Source organism: Xenopus tropicalis, chromosome 2, assembly GCF_000004195.4.
Source record: "Xenopus tropicalis strain Nigerian chromosome 2, UCB_Xtro_10.0, whole genome shotgun sequence".
Taxonomy (NCBI): Eukaryota; Metazoa; Chordata; class Amphibia; order Anura; family Pipidae; genus Xenopus; species Xenopus tropicalis.
The window spans coordinates 105714286-105731586 of NC_030678.2; the positions used below are offsets into that span (position 1 = coordinate 105714286).

At 38.2% G+C, this 17301-nt stretch overlaps 2 protein-coding genes across 6 annotated transcripts in view; one reads left to right on the forward strand and one right to left on the reverse strand.

The window, feature by feature from the left end:
* Positions 1-10040, forward strand: part of gpm6b (glycoprotein M6B) — a 78490-nt gene extending 68450 nt beyond the window's left edge. For 2 of the 4 annotated variants that reach the window (NM_001016378.2, XM_012956968.3), the window contains 6 exon segments: positions 1129-1315; positions 2779-2935; positions 3349-3520; positions 4587-4660; positions 5418-5483; positions 7244-8225. In NM_001016378.2, the coding sequence (NP_001016378.1) occupies positions 1129-1315; positions 2779-2935; positions 3349-3520; positions 4587-4660; positions 5418-5483; positions 7244-7324 (737 nt within the window). In that variant the 3' untranslated portion in view covers positions 7325-8225. 4 annotated transcript variants of the gene reach the window in all.
* A 3891-nt stretch (positions 10041-13931) lies between these two features.
* The window catches only part of ofd1 (oral-facial-digital syndrome 1), a 29177-nt gene continuing 25807 nt past the window's right edge, over positions 13932-17301 (reverse strand). For both annotated transcript variants that reach the window (XM_012957624.3, XM_002933811.5), the window contains exons 22-23: positions 16135-16190; positions 13932-14513 (exon numbers count right to left, since the gene is read on the reverse strand). In XM_012957624.3, coding sequence (XP_012813078.2) covers positions 14468-14513; positions 16135-16190 — 102 coding nt within the window. In that variant the 3' untranslated portion in view covers positions 13932-14467. The remainder of the gene's footprint in view (positions 14514-16134; positions 16191-17301) is intronic.

Genomic DNA, 17301 nt, shown 5'->3' on the forward strand with positions numbered 1-17301 from the left:
AGAGGATGGGCTTTGTGCCCTCGGGTCCCTGGAATTCTATTAAACTGAAATGTCCACAACTGTTACACATACGTACATTTAGTGTGCCTTCTGTAGTAAAATCAATGAGTTAGTCCCTCAGCAAAGCCAGGCAAAGATCTATTAGCTCTGTAACACATAAAATCAGCAATATAATTGCAGTGCCCTTGTTAAATGCTTTGGGCTAAATCCATGTGGGTTTTATTAACTCGTTAGTCCCCCTTTCCCATCTAATGTTGATTTAGTTGTCAAAAAGATTGCAGCACACAGCAGTTGCTAGTTCTATGACCTGTATAAAAAGTGTGTGTCCTGCAGCCTTGTGCCTTTCATAGAACTTTGTTGTGACTTCTAATATGGTCATATTTTACAATAGGGGGCTACATTATTCCCTATATAAATGCCTGGATAACTATTTGAGTGGAGATTTGAAGAATTTACCATTTTATGAGTTGTGTTAAGGTAGTTGACCTTTAAGGGCCAAACCACTTACACCAAATATTACAAGGAACAGCTGCTTGCAAATGCTATCTCACTGCCATATGTTGTCCCAAGGAAGGCGTTCTTTAGTGTAACAATCTGGAAAACCCCCAGGTCATGGGCATTCTGGATAACGGGTCCCATATCTGTATGGGACCTGTACAACAAAAATGCCAGGTCACACAGTAGTTGGCAGCCTCCACATACAGCTTTTCACATAATGTTACATTTAGAAGGCAATAGGGGATACCAGCTTCTAGCTAGTATATGGGCACTTGCAGAATGGGTTTAGTGGTGAATTCACATTGAATGACATTAACACATAATGCAGCATTGTGTGCACATGTTATATTAGAGTAAAGGTTCTGTTGCTGTTGAAATCCAAACACAGATATTTTGTTCCTGGGAGTACAGTCAAGTACATCTGTCATGGTTCTCAACATTGTTTCTTCCCTATAGATTTCTGTAACCTTTTTTTTTTCCAATTCTCAACATTGCTTTCTTTGTCTCTGGTTAAAACTGACCTACATTCACAGTGCAGCTGCACTTCGTGCTGACACAATTCTTGCCGTATGTATTTGTGTTTTGCTATTGTCAGCACTTTTGTCTAACCGGTGCCCTTTTGTTGTGCAGGTTGCTTTGAATGCTGCATCAAGTGCCTGGGAGGAGTTCCATATGCTTCACTGGTGGCCACAATTCTTTGCTTCTCTGGTGTGGCACTCTTCTGTGGCTGTGGTCATGTGGCACTTACGGGAACAGTAGCCATACTTGAACAGCACTTCTCTTCAAACCCCAGTGATCATGTCCTTCTGACTGAAGTGTAAGTGGTAAAAATTATTTTTTACTGTCCTAACACTTAAATGAAATAGCAGTGCAGCCTCTTTTGATGATGCACTATTACAGTTTATTTGAAAGAACCCGCAGTGTTTTGGTGATCTCTATGAAACTGTTGATCAGCGTCATATCTTTAGGGGGGCTGGTTTGCACTAATGAGAGAGATATTGTGCACTCGGGACTTCAAATTATTTTATTGTAGGCAAGAGAACTGAAGTATCCCAGCCTTTATCAAAGTTACATACAAAGGTAAACCGACCTTAATATACAGTGTTGGACAAGACATAGTGATGTCATGACCATGGAAAGTGATGTAAAGGCAAACAAATAATATGTCCACAAAAAGTGAAGTAGAACACTACATGCCACCCCCCCCCCTTCAAAAAGAGTGAGCATATGATGGGAAAGAGACTAAAAGCAAATATAAATCAAATGGCAAAAACAAAAGAGTAACAAAATTGCAGTGTTAGTGATATGTTAACATATATAGAATGACCTTACAATGTAACAAGTAAGTAGTAAATCACATTGATGTTTATTCGGAGGGCAAAAGAAACCATGGTAAACCCAAGAGCACTTTAAGATCCTTATCATTATAAAATGGGTTCTGGTTATAGCAAAATACAATCCGTGTTAAATATAAAGCGTCATACCTGTTGGTGTCACAGCAAGGCTGTCAAAGATGATAGGCTGTACCACTGTATGAGAGAAACAAGGAGGGACTGGTTCCTTGCTAATTTCTTCAAACAACATATTTGCTGGCACTGCAAAGCAGTTAAAAGCAGGAAAAACCTGCACCTTTATTTAGTGCAACAAAGTGTTGCACTAAATAAAGGTGCAGGTTTTTCCTGCTTACAACTGCCTTGCTGTACCAGCATCTATGTTTGAAGTTGGATTGGAGGGTGCCATTCCCTCTTGATACTGTGCACCAGGCGAAAGTTTTTTTGGAGGAGCCAGGGTGTGCTGGTGAGTTTTTCTATACCCACATTCCTTGCTAGTTTCCCTCATACTGTGGTACAGCCCTCCATCTTTGCACCAAGCCCCTTTCACATATGTAGGCAACCATAATACACCAAAGCCACAAATTTTTTTTCTTTACAATACTGAACCCGAGCCTTAATTTGCGTATTGCAACCTCTGAACAAAGTCATCATGTTCTATTGTACAGAGCTTTAAAGCCACATGTAATAAAGGGTTTGGATTTGGTGCATGCCTGACTGAGGTAATGCCTTCCTGTGCACACAGCCACGCCAATATGTTTTTTCGTAATAACCCTTTAAAGGTCAAAATAAACAATAAACTTCTAAGTTGTACTTTTTCCATTAAGCATGGAGGAAAGCTATTTCCTGTATCAGGGGGGGGCAGGGCTAAATGTACCTGGTTATAGGATAATCTAAATGTTTGCATGACCTGACGAGATTCGTTACAGTTTTCCTTTCTCCTTTGCAGAATACAGCTAATGCAGTACGTCATCTATGGAATTGCATCTTTTTTCTTCTTGTATGGAATTATATTATTAGCAGAAGGCTTCTATACCACTAGTGCAGTGAAGGAGCTACATAGTGAATTTAAAACTACAGCCTGTGGACGATGCATCAGTGGAATGGTGAGTGACTGGAAATCTGCCACTTTATTTTTGGGGGTTGAGCCATTGTTGTAAAACGCTTTACCAGCACTGAGCTTTACTGATTTTAGCAAGAAATTAATACCAAAAAGAAAAAAATACAAGAACCTTTGTCAAATCTCAACTTAAAAATAAACACAAGTTTGTACAGTCTCGACATGCTATATTGAGTGTATTCTCCCTTTCTGTATTTCTGTCCAAACTAAAAAGAGTATTAAAATGATCACATTTTTACATGCTAGCAATGACATTTATGACACTTTTTCAAACTGGAAGTATCCTATTTCTTTGAATATTTTTTATTTAATAATTGGTCAGTCTGTAAATTGTTGATTGAGTTTAAATATTTTGTGACCCACAATTAAATCTGCATTAAATTTTTCTTTCACCCCCAGTTCGTTTTCCTTACCTATATTCTGGGAGTGGCCTGGCTTGGTGTCTTTGGCTTTTCTGCCATTCCTGTTTTCATGTTCTACAATATGTGGTCCTCTTGTGAAGTTATCAAAGCTTTGCCTACAAATCTGACCACCACAGCCGATCAGATATGTGTGGATATCCGGCAATTTGGTGAGCATTTTATAGTACAATATTTCTATTATTAACACACATCCCTTGAACTGCACTATAGAATTTCTCTTCTACAGGCTACAATTTGACAGGTTCATGTAAACATACCACCCAAATGTGCACTAACCTATATCATTCTGTAGTAAGTGCATTTGCTTTTGCAGTCCCTGCTTTAGTGAGGCTACTGGTGCCTTTTCTTACTGTTATCTGATCTATCTCTACGCACCTGGTTATTGATATTTGGAAAACATTTTAGGAACCATGTGGTGCTTGTTCCCCTGGTGACTGGACTTTCATTGAAGTACTGGAGGTATTAATACTAAGTAGAGATAAATACAGTGACTCCTGAAGTGATGCAGATACAGTAATTATACTCTAATAGAGGGACTACAAGACCTGAAATACTGAGAAACATCCTGTGAGGCACCAGTGAATAAGAAAGTCCAGGTAGAACAGGTGTCCTGTATGGCCAGGAAGCTGCCCACTTCACTTTACAGTGAAGAAGAGATCTCTAGACCACTATGTTTTCTGAAGATGGGGAAGTTGTATTACTATAATATTTATTGTATTACTTAATATTTGCTGCTGTTCCTTTAGAATGAAGCACGTTTGAAGCACAGCTGTTATTCTAGGGATAACATAGCTGTGTTAAACCATAGCTCTCAGGGAGGCAGGGGATACTGGAATTGTATTGGTAGCAGCTACAAAAGCCATTGGCCAGTGCATATTTTTACATTAGTATGATTTTTTAGCCTGACCTTTCTTGTGATAGACAATAAAAATGTTTTTTTTTTTTTTTTTTTTTACCGCAAGTAAATGTGATTTCTTTAGACTCTGCAGGCCCATTGGGTCTCTGCAGCTTTTCACACCGAGAGCTGTCTGAGTTAGAAGCATGGGCTGGCATATTAGGCGCACTGCTGAAAATGTCATCTTTCCAAGCATCAAAGCAATCACTTTCTGTGTGGGTGCACGGAAAGGAACACAGATGGCAAGTGGGTGGAAGGGTAGAGGAAGGAATGTGCAGAAAGGAGGCTTTGTAACGATTTGCTTTCTCTTGTCTGTGTAGGTATCATTCCATGGAATGCTTTACCTGGAAAAGCATGTGGGCAAGCTTTGGAACAAATCTGCAATAGCAATGAGGTATTTTTATCTCAAGAAAATTCCTATGCATGGAAATTGTGATTATATGCCCCAGTGAAAAGTAAATACGATAGTTGTCCACTCCCATCCTCTTTTCTTTCTTCAAATACTTTTCCTTAGCGTGCATTATCTAATGGCTGCTGTAGTTCTAAATACCAAAGAGAACTTCTTTTTATATTACTGTTTTGTGGGGAAACATTTTGTCCCATATAGAGCTGGTGCAAAAAATACTATCTAACTTTTGAATACATGCTGAATAAGAGCAGTTATTTTCTGCTTAAGTCCACATATGCTGGTCCTTTAAAGAACCTACATGCCAGTAGGCTTTCCCTACAGTTTATAAGATCACCTAAAACCTATGATATCCCCTAGAATGGTTGGGTAACTCTAAGACTATTTTACACTGATCGTAAAGCCATAATAAGCGGAGCTATAAAAATGCATACAGAAAAAACCCTACCAATGTCAGTGATGTAGTGCTACATTAGTTTGTCAGTCAATGTCACTACAGATGTTGCAGAACCCTAACATCTGAGTTTTGCAGGAAAAATGGGCAGTGACGGCATGGAAAGGGGTTAGTTAGGGGCAAGTTAGGGCATGGTGAATGTGTCATGTAGAACTTTAGCTTTCAGAATCTGTCCTGTCTAAGCTGGGACCAGATGGTGGCACCTTTTCTTCTACATGAGTTTATGCCTGTTGCAGTCCATTCTTTAATAATACCTAATTGTCCTTTCTGTTTGATTATTCATTCCTTTAGTTCTACATGTCCTATCACCTCTTTATTGTGGCTTGTGCTGGAGCTGGGGCAACTGTCATTGCCTTGGTAAGTATCATCCTTGTCTGACTTTCTTAGGCTAGTAAGGTAATAGCTATTCCAGCAAATCAGAATTTCACCTCCCTTCCAAAAGTGATTTTATCTTAAGCATGAGAAGCATTTTAACTCTTTGCTTTTTGTAAAAGTGCTTGCCCAAATTCCTTTTTGCTGGGTGAAAATAGAAATGCATCAAATTCTCCGCTGCAACTAGTGCAGATCCTGTTTCCAGTCACATAATAATGGCAATGTTGCTCAGCTGGATCTCAAGCTATGGCATCCAACCCCTTACAGTATCTGTTGCACACAGGTGGTTTAGAAGAACAGCTATTTCAGTAATATGCCAAGGATGTGGAAATGTAGCTAGCAAATTGTGGCTTGGAAAACTAGATTTAAGAAAATAGGAATATAATGTGGGAGTATAATGTCTTTGTAGTACAGCATGTTGTCATACCACTCTCTATTGAGCTACTGTAACCTTTATAGCGCTGTGTCTTTTTCTTGACTGTGTGGGCATATTCCCACCTATGTACTTTTTGTTACTCCCTACCATTATGTGCAGCTTCCCAGTATAAGAAAATCAGGCCATGTACAAACAGTGGTAATTTAACTGTAGAATGGGAATAACTTTAAGAACTTCCCAAATAGGGTATATTCTTTAACACCAGTCCTAAAAGCATCACTTAAAGGTAAAATGTGCCCCTCTTTTTATTACATATTACTTATTAACATAAGTTAATTCAGTTTGGCTTATGTAGAAAAGGTGCATAAATACTATTTGAAAGTCAACCAAAAATATACGAGTGTACATTTTTACACAGACATATTTGATTCCACAGACTAAAAGGAAACCATTATACTTTTAAGAACCATTTCCTGCCCCTTAGACTCACAGTGTAATGCAGCTCCTCCTTTACCTTGTTCCATTGTGAGGTGATTGATTCTGAGACTTGAAGTCCCTCTGCTTTCCGTAGCAGGTGGAGCACATATTTTGTGGAAAGGGAATTCACATCCCAGAATAAATCATTTCACAATGGAACAAAGTAAGGGTGGGGTTGCAATCTACTGTAGACCTAAGGGGGTGTTACAAAATGGTCCTTAAGAGTATCCTGGTTTCTTTTCAACCTGTGGATTTGGGTTTGCCTGTGTAAATACAATTTCAGTGACATAAATGTATTTATACATGAAATTGTAAACATGTATTTTTTTTGCCAGTTTATATAGAGTTTATAAAAAATTTTGTTACATAAGCCCAGCAGAATGATATAAAAATAAAAACGTAACTATTAAACTGTATGCTTAACTGGGAAGTTATTAAAATGCAAATATAGAAATAATTGAGGGGGTTTAAGGCTTTGACTCCATGACAGGGACGCTGTCCCTATTCCTAAGGTGCCATAGTTTCACAGTAGAGGAGTAATGGGATACATTGCTAATAATGAAAGGACAGCGCTTACTGGCAGCAGTGCCACACAGTACGCCCATTACAGCAGCATAAATTTGAGAGAATAACAGTTTCTCGTTATTGCAGCATTCTTCATTGAATGAGATGTATAACTTTGGTCAGTTAACTACATCAGCCTAAATCTAAGTGACCTGGTATGTATAGGGCTGAATGTTTTCCAGTAACTCTTGGCACCATTTCTGTTGTTTCAATGTAAGCCTGATCTTCCCTTGGTCTGTAAGAGCTAAAGCTAAACGCTGCCCAGGGCTGCACTAGGCATGAACTTGCCATGTCTTACTCTCCTCTTATTTGTGTTCTCTTCCACCAGCTGATCTACATGATGGCTACCACATATAACTTTGCCGTTTTGAAGTTTAAGAGTCGGGAAGATTGCTGCACTAAATTCTAATTTGTTCTAGAGAAAGAAATATTGAGACTGCATTGTTGTAGCTTGAACTACCACTGACACCCTGGACTAAAAACTCAGTCTAGCATTTAGAATTTATTACCATTATATTTCCGTTTTTTGTTTTGTTTTGTAAATAGCAATTCTTATTTAGTCATATAAAGTCATATTATTAATAATAAAAAAAAAACATTGTATTTGAATACTGTAAGGGATGAGATTTGGCTATGTATTCTGTTACTAATTAGAAATGCTATTGATTCCTTCTTAGAATTGGAATTATTACAAGCGTGCCTTCACTTGGCCTCTTCTTCTCCCTTTCCAGTTGTGCAGAGGGTTTTTCCCTACAAAATGTAGACTTTTGTCTGGTGAAATCTACTGGACAATGGAAACTGTAGGAGGAATTCTAAATAAGTGAAACAGACTGTAATTTATCTTACTCCTATTGTTTACATAATAAAAGGTTCCAAGTGGTTACTAACAGAGTAACATTCAGTTATTTAGTTCCCTAATACTTCAGTGTCATTTTGTACACTGCTATTTCATGTGTATAGTAAATTGCATGTAACAGATGTTTATTTAATAGCCAGATCTCCAAGGAACATTAAAAATAGAAACCAGTATCATTGGCCTGTGACCAGCAGAACCATGGCCAAGGCACCTATATGCTTAGGAGGTTCATTTGGCCAAAGAGAGAAGGATATAAAGAAATGTGACGTAACACAAAGTAGCACGGTACTCAGGCGGGGAAGCCATTGTGGTGTGGAATTATCACTTGGGGGGAAAGTTATTTTTCACATGTACGTTTGAGAGAAGACAATAAGCAATAGTGATAAAATGGATTCTTTTTATAACCTATTTTTGTAGTTGAATAAACATGGCAATAAAATACTAATTTGTGGGCTGCATGCTTCTGTTCTTTACAGATATTTTTACCCAGTTATACTTCTTTTTATTATTTAATGGACACACAGCATTCTATATGCTGGACTTGTATATGTAATATGTGTATCTCGGAATATTAATTTAAACCTACAGGTATTGGTTAGATTATAAATATATTGGTGGGAGTTTTATGCTTTTTTTATGGCAGAATTTGGCATCCTAGTAACGGCACTAGTTTATTTCTGGCTTACTAACTCACTTAGCAGTTTATCTGTCCTGTGCAGTCTGTAGCATAGGAAGTGCATGTCAGGCTTTTATTAATACACGTCACTAAAGAGCACCTCCCCACCGCAGATTAACTCTCATTTTCTTCCTTTTTGTTGTTAAAATACTAGTAGTAATCTAACAAGCCGCTTGCTTTGCCTCTTGACCTGCTCACTAGCAATCGTGCTCACCCTTCTCTTACAGATCCACTTCCTCATGATTCTGTCTTCTAACTGGGCCTACTTAAAGGATGCGAGCAAAATGCAGGTCTACCAAGATATTAAGGCAAAAGAAGAGCAGGAGCTGCAAGATATCCAGTCACGGTCAAAAGAACAGCTTAACTCTTACACATAAAAATGATTCCCCAGCCTAATGCAACAGAGGAGCCAGTAGGTTTTATTCACCAAGCCACTCATGCAGAAGATTTATTGATAAACCTGCTACTGAACTGTATTTTTTTAACAAAACCAGTGTGTAACAAAATATTCACAACCCTTCACTTGATACATTTTAAAAAGGCAGCACTTTATAAAAAGCCGTGCTAACTGCATTTCCAAGTATGCAACTGGTCATTTCACAGTAACAATATGGTAGAACCTAAGTGGGAGATGGTTGGTTGGCAGATGGCCATAGACATTTGCATGTTGGACACATTATAAAGTGTTACCATTTTGAAATGTGATGTGAACACTTGAGCCTTTTGTACTTAAGGCCCTTGAAACGTATACTGCACAAGTGCCAGGAAAAACAAGTGTGTGTGTGTGTGCGTGGTTTCACTGCTTTATTTGAACACTACAGTGTTTGTATAATGATCCTGATCATTAAAAAAAGCGACATGAGCATAAATTATTTTGTATGTGCTGGCTCCCCTCCTGTAGGTATCAAGGTATAATGATTGTTACAGTGTCTGAGTTTAGGTAACAATGGGGAAACATATTCATTGGTGCATTTGAGGATATAGTACAACATTGTTGATGTAAGTCTCACATTATTTCAGTAGTTTATTGTGGTTCCACATCCTAAACAGGATATTGAATTAAAAAAAAGAAAAAAAAAAAAAGTGGCGTAGGAAATGCAGACTGTGCACCTAGCGAAAAAGGTGCTGGCTCTACGTAATGATCCACAGATATTCCTAATGTACTTTTGAAATGTGAGCAGAGACCGTTCAGGTATTTTGTTTGGTTACAAGCCAAAAAAAGTATAAAAAGAAAAAAAAAAAAAGCCTTTGAATACACGCCGTTTACTGTATGTAGCGGACAATGTAAAATAGTAGCCTAGCTTTTCGTTCAGCAGATGCATGAAGGTGATCGTTTTAGCCCAGTGTCCTCATTTATGGGTAATGGAGGCAGTGACTTCAAATACAGTAATTTTTTTTTCTATTCTGTGTAGTTGCTGGGAATTATCATGTTGCCTTTCCGTTTAGTGTAATATTTTTATGTAAAAGGAAAAAAAACCCTACATTTTGCTATGTATAAATTTTGTACCCTAACAGTGAATCAATATTTTCTATGAGTGCCAAGGGCTTCCTGTAGTTATATCCAAGTGTTATAATAAATATTTGTAGATAAAGGCACTGTTTCTATTATTCATGCATGTGTTTTATGTTTGAAAAATGCTCTGCGTGTATTATTTGGTTGACTTGTCAGTACTAGACGTACACCATTTTTATCATCCCACACAAGATATAATAGTGCAGTGTTACTTTCTATTACAGCAGTAATGGATTTCATATTATCTGCCTTCAAGTCCCTGCTTTAGTTCAGCATTTAGCTAAACAGTCTACAAATATTTAAAACTATAACTGTCAGCCTACTATTGTAGGTCCAATAGTCTCCAGGATAATTAACTTTGTTTGTGCCAAATCTCCAGGGGCACTGCAACCATGATGCAAGGCTACCAGGGCTGCAAAAATCTGCTTCTGCTAAAGAAACTGTAACATCAAAATATGAAATTGCATAAAAGTAATTACACTGCTGCCCTGCACTGGTACAACGGGTGTGTTTTGCCTCAGAAAGGCTACTATAGTTTATATAAATAAGCTGCTGTGTAGCCATGGGGGCAGCCATTCAAAGGAGAAAAGGCACAGGTTACACAGCAGATAAAGCCCCATTATATTCTATAGGGCTTATCTGTTATCTGCTATGTAACCTGTGCCTTTTCTCCTTTTTTCCAGCTTAAATGGCTGCCCCCATGGCTACACAGCAGCTTATTTATATAAACTATAGTAGTGTTACTGCAGCAAACACACAACTTTTACCAGTGCAGGGCAACATTACATTATATTTTAATTACTTTAAAACACTTTAATTTTTTTGGTGTTACTGTTCCTTTAACTAAGAGCCGTGATTCTGATTTTGAAATCAGAATTTCTGCTTTTGTAGGAACAAGAGTTTAATTGTGCTCTCTGCAACTGGTGTGGGGGTGCGGCACTCAAAGGGCCACCTCAGGGCAGCCAGGGGCCCCTGCAAATCCCTGAGCCAAGTGTCTCATCTAACCACTGATCAGCTGCCTTTCACTTACTGAATGTGTGTGTGTGCAAACAGGCACAGAATCAGTAGATTTCTGCATGGAAATCCGCTCTGTCTGTGCTGATGGGCTGATCCCATGCCTCTTAGTGCACACACATTCACCAAGTGGAAGACATCATATTTTGTACTTGATGGCTCCCCACCAATAACTTATGAACTAAGGGATACTGAGTTTCATAATAGGAAAGTGTATATGGGGGCATACAACAGAGCCTTAAGGAACCCTAACAAAGAGTTAAGGGAAAAGATGCGAGTCCATAGTAAAAATCACTAATAGAGAAATATGAAAGCTACAATGAGAAACCAGGTAATAAGGTAGTGTCACAGATACCAAGGGAATGGACAGACTGGTATAGAAGAAGGCTAAGTGTGTATACTGCATCAAATAGAGGCAAGTGCCACAAATTGGGGGGGGGGGGACGGCCTCCTACCCTAAAGGACCGCCACTATCAAAAATGTATTAAGTTATTATATTTATATATCACAAGCAGTGCTCTTTTGTTTGTTAGTCACTGCACCAGTGCAGCTTACAAGCGCACTATATCTTTCTCTGTTTGTTTGTTTTTTTTGTAACTTTTCTATTATGTGAACTTCTTGAATTTATGTAATTTTACTGCTCATTGGTTCTGCTCTTGCTTAGATTTAGACAGGCAGCGCAATAACAGGTGTATTGAACCTTGCATGGTTTAAGCTGAGACAGGAACTCAAGATGTTGACACAGGCCTAAAGCAATTTACAAGAAAAAGATCCTTAGGAACATACTGGGAAGGCTGCATTTTGGAGGTTTGGTAAGACTATTAGCTTTATTATAGGGACATGTACTTTTCAGGTCTACTGCTTAGTAATACACTTGAGTGTTAGAGTATTTGGCCTTCTATAACATCTAGAGCAGGGGTCCCCAACCTTTTTTTTACCCATGAGCCACATTCAAATGTAAAAAGAGTTGGTGACAACACAAGCATGAAAAATATTTCTGGGGGTGCCAAATAAGAGCTATGATTGGTAGTCTCTATGTGGACTGGCAGCCTACAGGATGCTCTTTTTGGCAGTACACCTGGTTTTATGCAACCAAAACTTCCTCCAAGCTTCCATCCAAGGGGTTGGGGAGCAACATGTTGTTTACGAGCCACTGGTTGGGGATCATTGTTTTAGAGCACGGGGAGAATATGTAAACTGCTGGCAGATGGCACCCTTTTTGGCATCGAACCTTGGACATGTGGTAAGAGATGCAAATCGCTGCTTTCCTGTGCTGCCCTAACAGTATTTAAGAAAGTCTCAATGCATATATTAAATTTCCATTTTATTGATAAAAATAAATACAAAACACAACATATACACTATACAAGTAGGATTTGGAAACCAGTGGGGTATCAGTTGATGCAGAATATATTTATTCTAGATTAGATATTACTTGGGCCCATAGCAAAATCATGTTTTACAGTCTCCCTGATTTTAGGAAAATGCACTGTTTGCTAAGATATATTGAAAACTCCCTCAAGGCCCCAAAGGGCCCCCAGTAGTCGATACATGTGATTATGGTACATGAAGCAGATGAAGTGCACCATAACCACAACAATTACCATTAATTGACTCAAAGTAAATTGACACTGCTTCATCTCAGAGAAGTTTTCATGGAAAAGAAAATAAAGTCCTAAAATAACAATCAGGCAGCCAATATTCAAATCCATTTCAATAGAATATGCAATGCAAGGCATGCACTCTATCTCTGAGACAGGCGGAGAGGCTGAAGTGTATGTGCTGCACATACTTAATGATTACACATTCCTGACAGGGGCTAAAAGAAAAATGACACAGTTGTGCAATTTATCATCTGGGTTATGTATCATTCTACATGAAGTACTAGTGCTCTTATTTACGTGTATATGCCAATTTCCCACTTAGAGTGGAGTCTGCCAAAAGTGCTGTGCTTATCTGAAACGGTACATCTGCATGTGCTTCTACGCCACTTAAAAGGCCATTGCAGGATTTCTTTCTTTATTCATTTCAGCGAGGCAATCATGGCTTTGATAAGTGATGTTATTCGATATTGAGCCTGCAGCACATAGCAGTGCCCAGTGGCAAGGCCCTAACTATAATGGTAAATCTTTTGCCACAGTTTAACCAAGCCACTCATATCCGTTATAAAACATAGAACTGCAAGCATTTAACTGTATCAAACATTACCAGGAGGAATTAATCATACTGCAATAAACCAGCACGCACCCTCACAGGCACTGCCAATAGGTTCAGCTGCTGGTGGGCAGATTTTGCAACATGTCAGAAAGCTAATCAGTGTGCCACATCTGTGCATGCCCTAAGCCAGTGCACATATACCTTTCATCCCATCTTTAGACTGCTGCCCTAAGCAGTTTTACAATTTACATGAATTGGTTTCTTCTACTGTATCATAAATACAAAAGGGGAATGTGTAAAATTACAGAAGAATGTTAAACAAGAAAAAACGCAGCTTGCCTGAATGGGATTGTGACAAAATGGAGTTAATTCCAGAATAATGTAAAATCTAGGGACATAAGATATATCAAATTAAGATGTAAGAGGGCTGTCCAAACTACTGATACAGGAAGGAATACCTGACGCTTCTCTGCTCACTTCTAACAGCAGTTTGGCAGGAGTGATAGAAATGAGCAGACATATCACTCCTGCCAAACTGCTGTTAGAAGTGAGCAGAGAAGCGTCAGGTATTCCTTCCTGTATCAGTAGTTTGGACAGCCCTCTTACATCTTAATTTGATTCTGAATTAAGTCTGAGAGTCACATTAGCAATACAAAATCATGTTTCAAATTCTGCATCTACTTTATATATTAATATATAAACATTAGTTCTCAGTTGTTGGCAGAAGTTCATGGTGCCCAAACTAAACAGGATGGTGGTTTTTCTAAGCAAATGGTATACTACTGTCTAAGAGATACTAATTTGAAAAGATATTACTTGGCAATGGCAAACATTCTCCCATTACTTATAACTCTTACCACATTATGTCATTGTTCTATAACAGATAACTGTTAGTGCAGTAATAGGTGCTCCTGCTCACATGAATTAACCCCAATATGGGCTGTCTGTAAAAACAGTGTGTTGGTGTATGTATATTATAGGGTACAAAAATATTAAATGTAATATTTACTGAGGAAATTAAACAGATTCTAATAATAAAAAGAAACGTTTTATGTTTCCTACATTCCCTGCTGTCTGATGAACCTGGAAGGAGGAATCACAAGGTAAAACAAATCCCATTGTCATTTTTCACACACAGAACAGTTCATTGGCATTTGATTAAAAGAAGAGAAGTGGTTAAAAGCAGATCTATATAACATGGCTGCATATTTAGAGATAACAATCAGCCCCTGACTAGATTTCCACATCAAATGAAAACACGCTGTGCTGGTCACAAAAATAATTAGCCCCAAAATTCAAAGCTCTTGGATGCGTCTTGCAAAAAGGAAGTGATTGTTTACCAGAAGTTCTCGTCGTCTTCTCCATGAGAGAGAGCAGTGATGCTGAATGGAGAAAGAGAGAAATGATTTTAATAGGCAGAACGCTGCGTGGGAAGCCTCACAATCAGACTCTTTATAAACAGGCTCAAGAATCAGCCCATAGGAGGAAGCTGAAAGGAGAATTGTGCAGCAAGGGGTAGGAGATGAAGCAGTTCTACCCCACGTTCAGCCAGAGGATAGAACTGCCATTATACTGTCCTCTTCCCAGTGTTCCTAAAAGATAAAAGCTCACTGCTGCCATACAGCTGCTTCCCAAAAGAGGCTTCCTCTTTCATTGCTGGTTAACATTTTGTCTGTCTCAGGGGGGAAAACATCAAAATTAAAATGATACATGTTATAGATAATAATTAATAACTATTATACACATAATGCATATAATTTATAGTGGGTAATGAACCCCCTACTGAAAAGGTCTTAGAAGTCACAGAGAAGCTACATGACCATACAAAAGCATGAAGTCACATATAAGGGCGTCATTTATGATGAACCTGGATACAAATGCAATAAATACATGTCCTCTGCATCACGTCAAATTAAAAAAGATCATTGCAAAGGGGAGAGTGCACTGAAACCTACATACAGTGCTGCTGTATATTAGACTGTATAGAATATAATATATTATATATATATATATAAATAAACTACTTTAAGATTGGCACACCCTATAAAAAATATAGCGGTTATTTTAAATGCATTGTACAAAAAGTCTAACTTTTCGGTCCTTATTAGGACCTTTTTCATGGATGTATATATACAGTATAGCATCATATAAAACTCTACAAACAGGTCTTACAAAGTGGGAAAAAAACCTGGTAATTTATTGAACTGTTTTTTTTCACTTTGCCAGACCTGGTAGTGCAGTTTTGTATGATTTGTATTTAGCTTTTTTGATGCTGGCACCCAGGCAAACAGCCTGATTAAACAGAGTGCAATCTATATGCACACACTGTGTTCCACCTCTATCAGCATCATCAGCACTGTTCTTGCTGGCCTCATCAGATTTGCTTTCAAAGAATTTCTAAATTCTATAACATATTGTTTGAGGAGAAGTCCCCTTGATGTTTAACCATTACAATTTCAGATTTTCAGAATCTATGAATGCCCCACAGTGTAACTGTCCTGTACGGTCACATTTAGGGATACACTGAATCCAGGATTCAGTTTGAGATTTGGTGAAGATTCTGCATTTTTCAGCAGGATTCGGATTTGGCCAAACTGAATCCAAATCCTTAAAATCACTTGACTTTTGGTTAAGTGAACACGGAAGTAAAACATTTTTTGCATGCAAGTTATGATTCGGATTCAGTTCATCATATGGCCAAATCTTTCACAAAGGATTCGGCGTTGGTCGAACCCATATTTAATGGTTTCAATGCAAAAGTAATAAGTTTGGATTTAAATTGTATTTTTGTTCTGTAAATCTTCCCCCTGGAATACCTGGCAGAACCACGTGCCCTATCACTTTGCCTGTTACAAACGGAGCGGCAGTCTAACTGCTGAACGTCTCTCTTGTTTGGAGGGAACAAACAGTCTCATATTAATAGGGATACAAATGTGAAATTCATCAATGCAAAGCATTAGCACATACATGTGTTACACACGGATTAGACTGATACTTATTTACCTTTCATTTGATACTTTTTCTACCACAGAGACATCGTCTAAGGATTCTTTGTCAATCTGAAGAAATAGAAAATATAATTAGGATTATTTCTAATTATGATTGAGTTCTCTAACAAAAAAAAGTTATATTACCCACTGGGTGAGGCTCTGTGTCAAGGGTAATCTATGTAAATGGAAATTTTAGGAGCAATCCTGGCTTTCTTTTCATAATTCCTTCTGTTTCACAGATGGCATCAAACAGCTATGTTTTTTTAAGATACTACATTTCTTATTCTTGAGAAAAGTCCTTAGCACAAATATACACATTTTACATTGATCCATTCCTGGTATAGGACAGCTGTTATGAGGCACCTTTTTTAACGGGAAAAACGTAGACCAAGGACTACAATTTGATTTACCCAACTATGCCTGATCTCCCCAAACACCGCCCACATTCTAGCAATAATTGAGAGGTATGGCCTATGTGCAATACTTACATCGGCTGCCAATAGTAAGTAAAGGCTACAGAGTTTTGCTCACCACCAACAAGCACTTTAGAGTCAAAATTCTAATGCAATAAATATGGACTACTAAAAAGATCTTAGATCTTCTCCCTGCAATATGCAAGGCAAAGAATGGAAATTACTTGTGCCAGAATTTCTACACTGCAGTTCCTTAAAACTGTGTCCTCCTCTCTATCCGTAGAGATATACTAGATATTTTAGTTTCTTAGGATTTGGCTTCCTCTAGTTCAGCAAATTTCACTGCCTTAAAGTACCGTTATATATGTGTGACTGGCTCCTGCTGTTCCACTAATAAAATCAAGGCTTTAGCATTCCACAATGATTCATCCTGAATTACAGAGTGAGGGAATGACACACATTTATACTGGGAAAGTACCTAAAAAACTACAGTTATAAGGTAAATGTGAAATGACATCTGACCAAAGTAACACAAGTTAGCATGGAATGTACTTGCATTCAACAAATCAAGTTCTATAGGTGTTTGTGCAAAGTATCAGCATAGGAGACACTACTGTTATATGTTCTCTGTAATTCTCTGCAATTTTCCCAAACACTTCTTCTCCACACCAAAAGCCTCCTCTTAGGGAAGCAACAAGTATGACACTATTAGGCAGATTTACTAATGCACGAGCGGACCGAAAGCGTCCAAACGCGTTTTTTTTCGT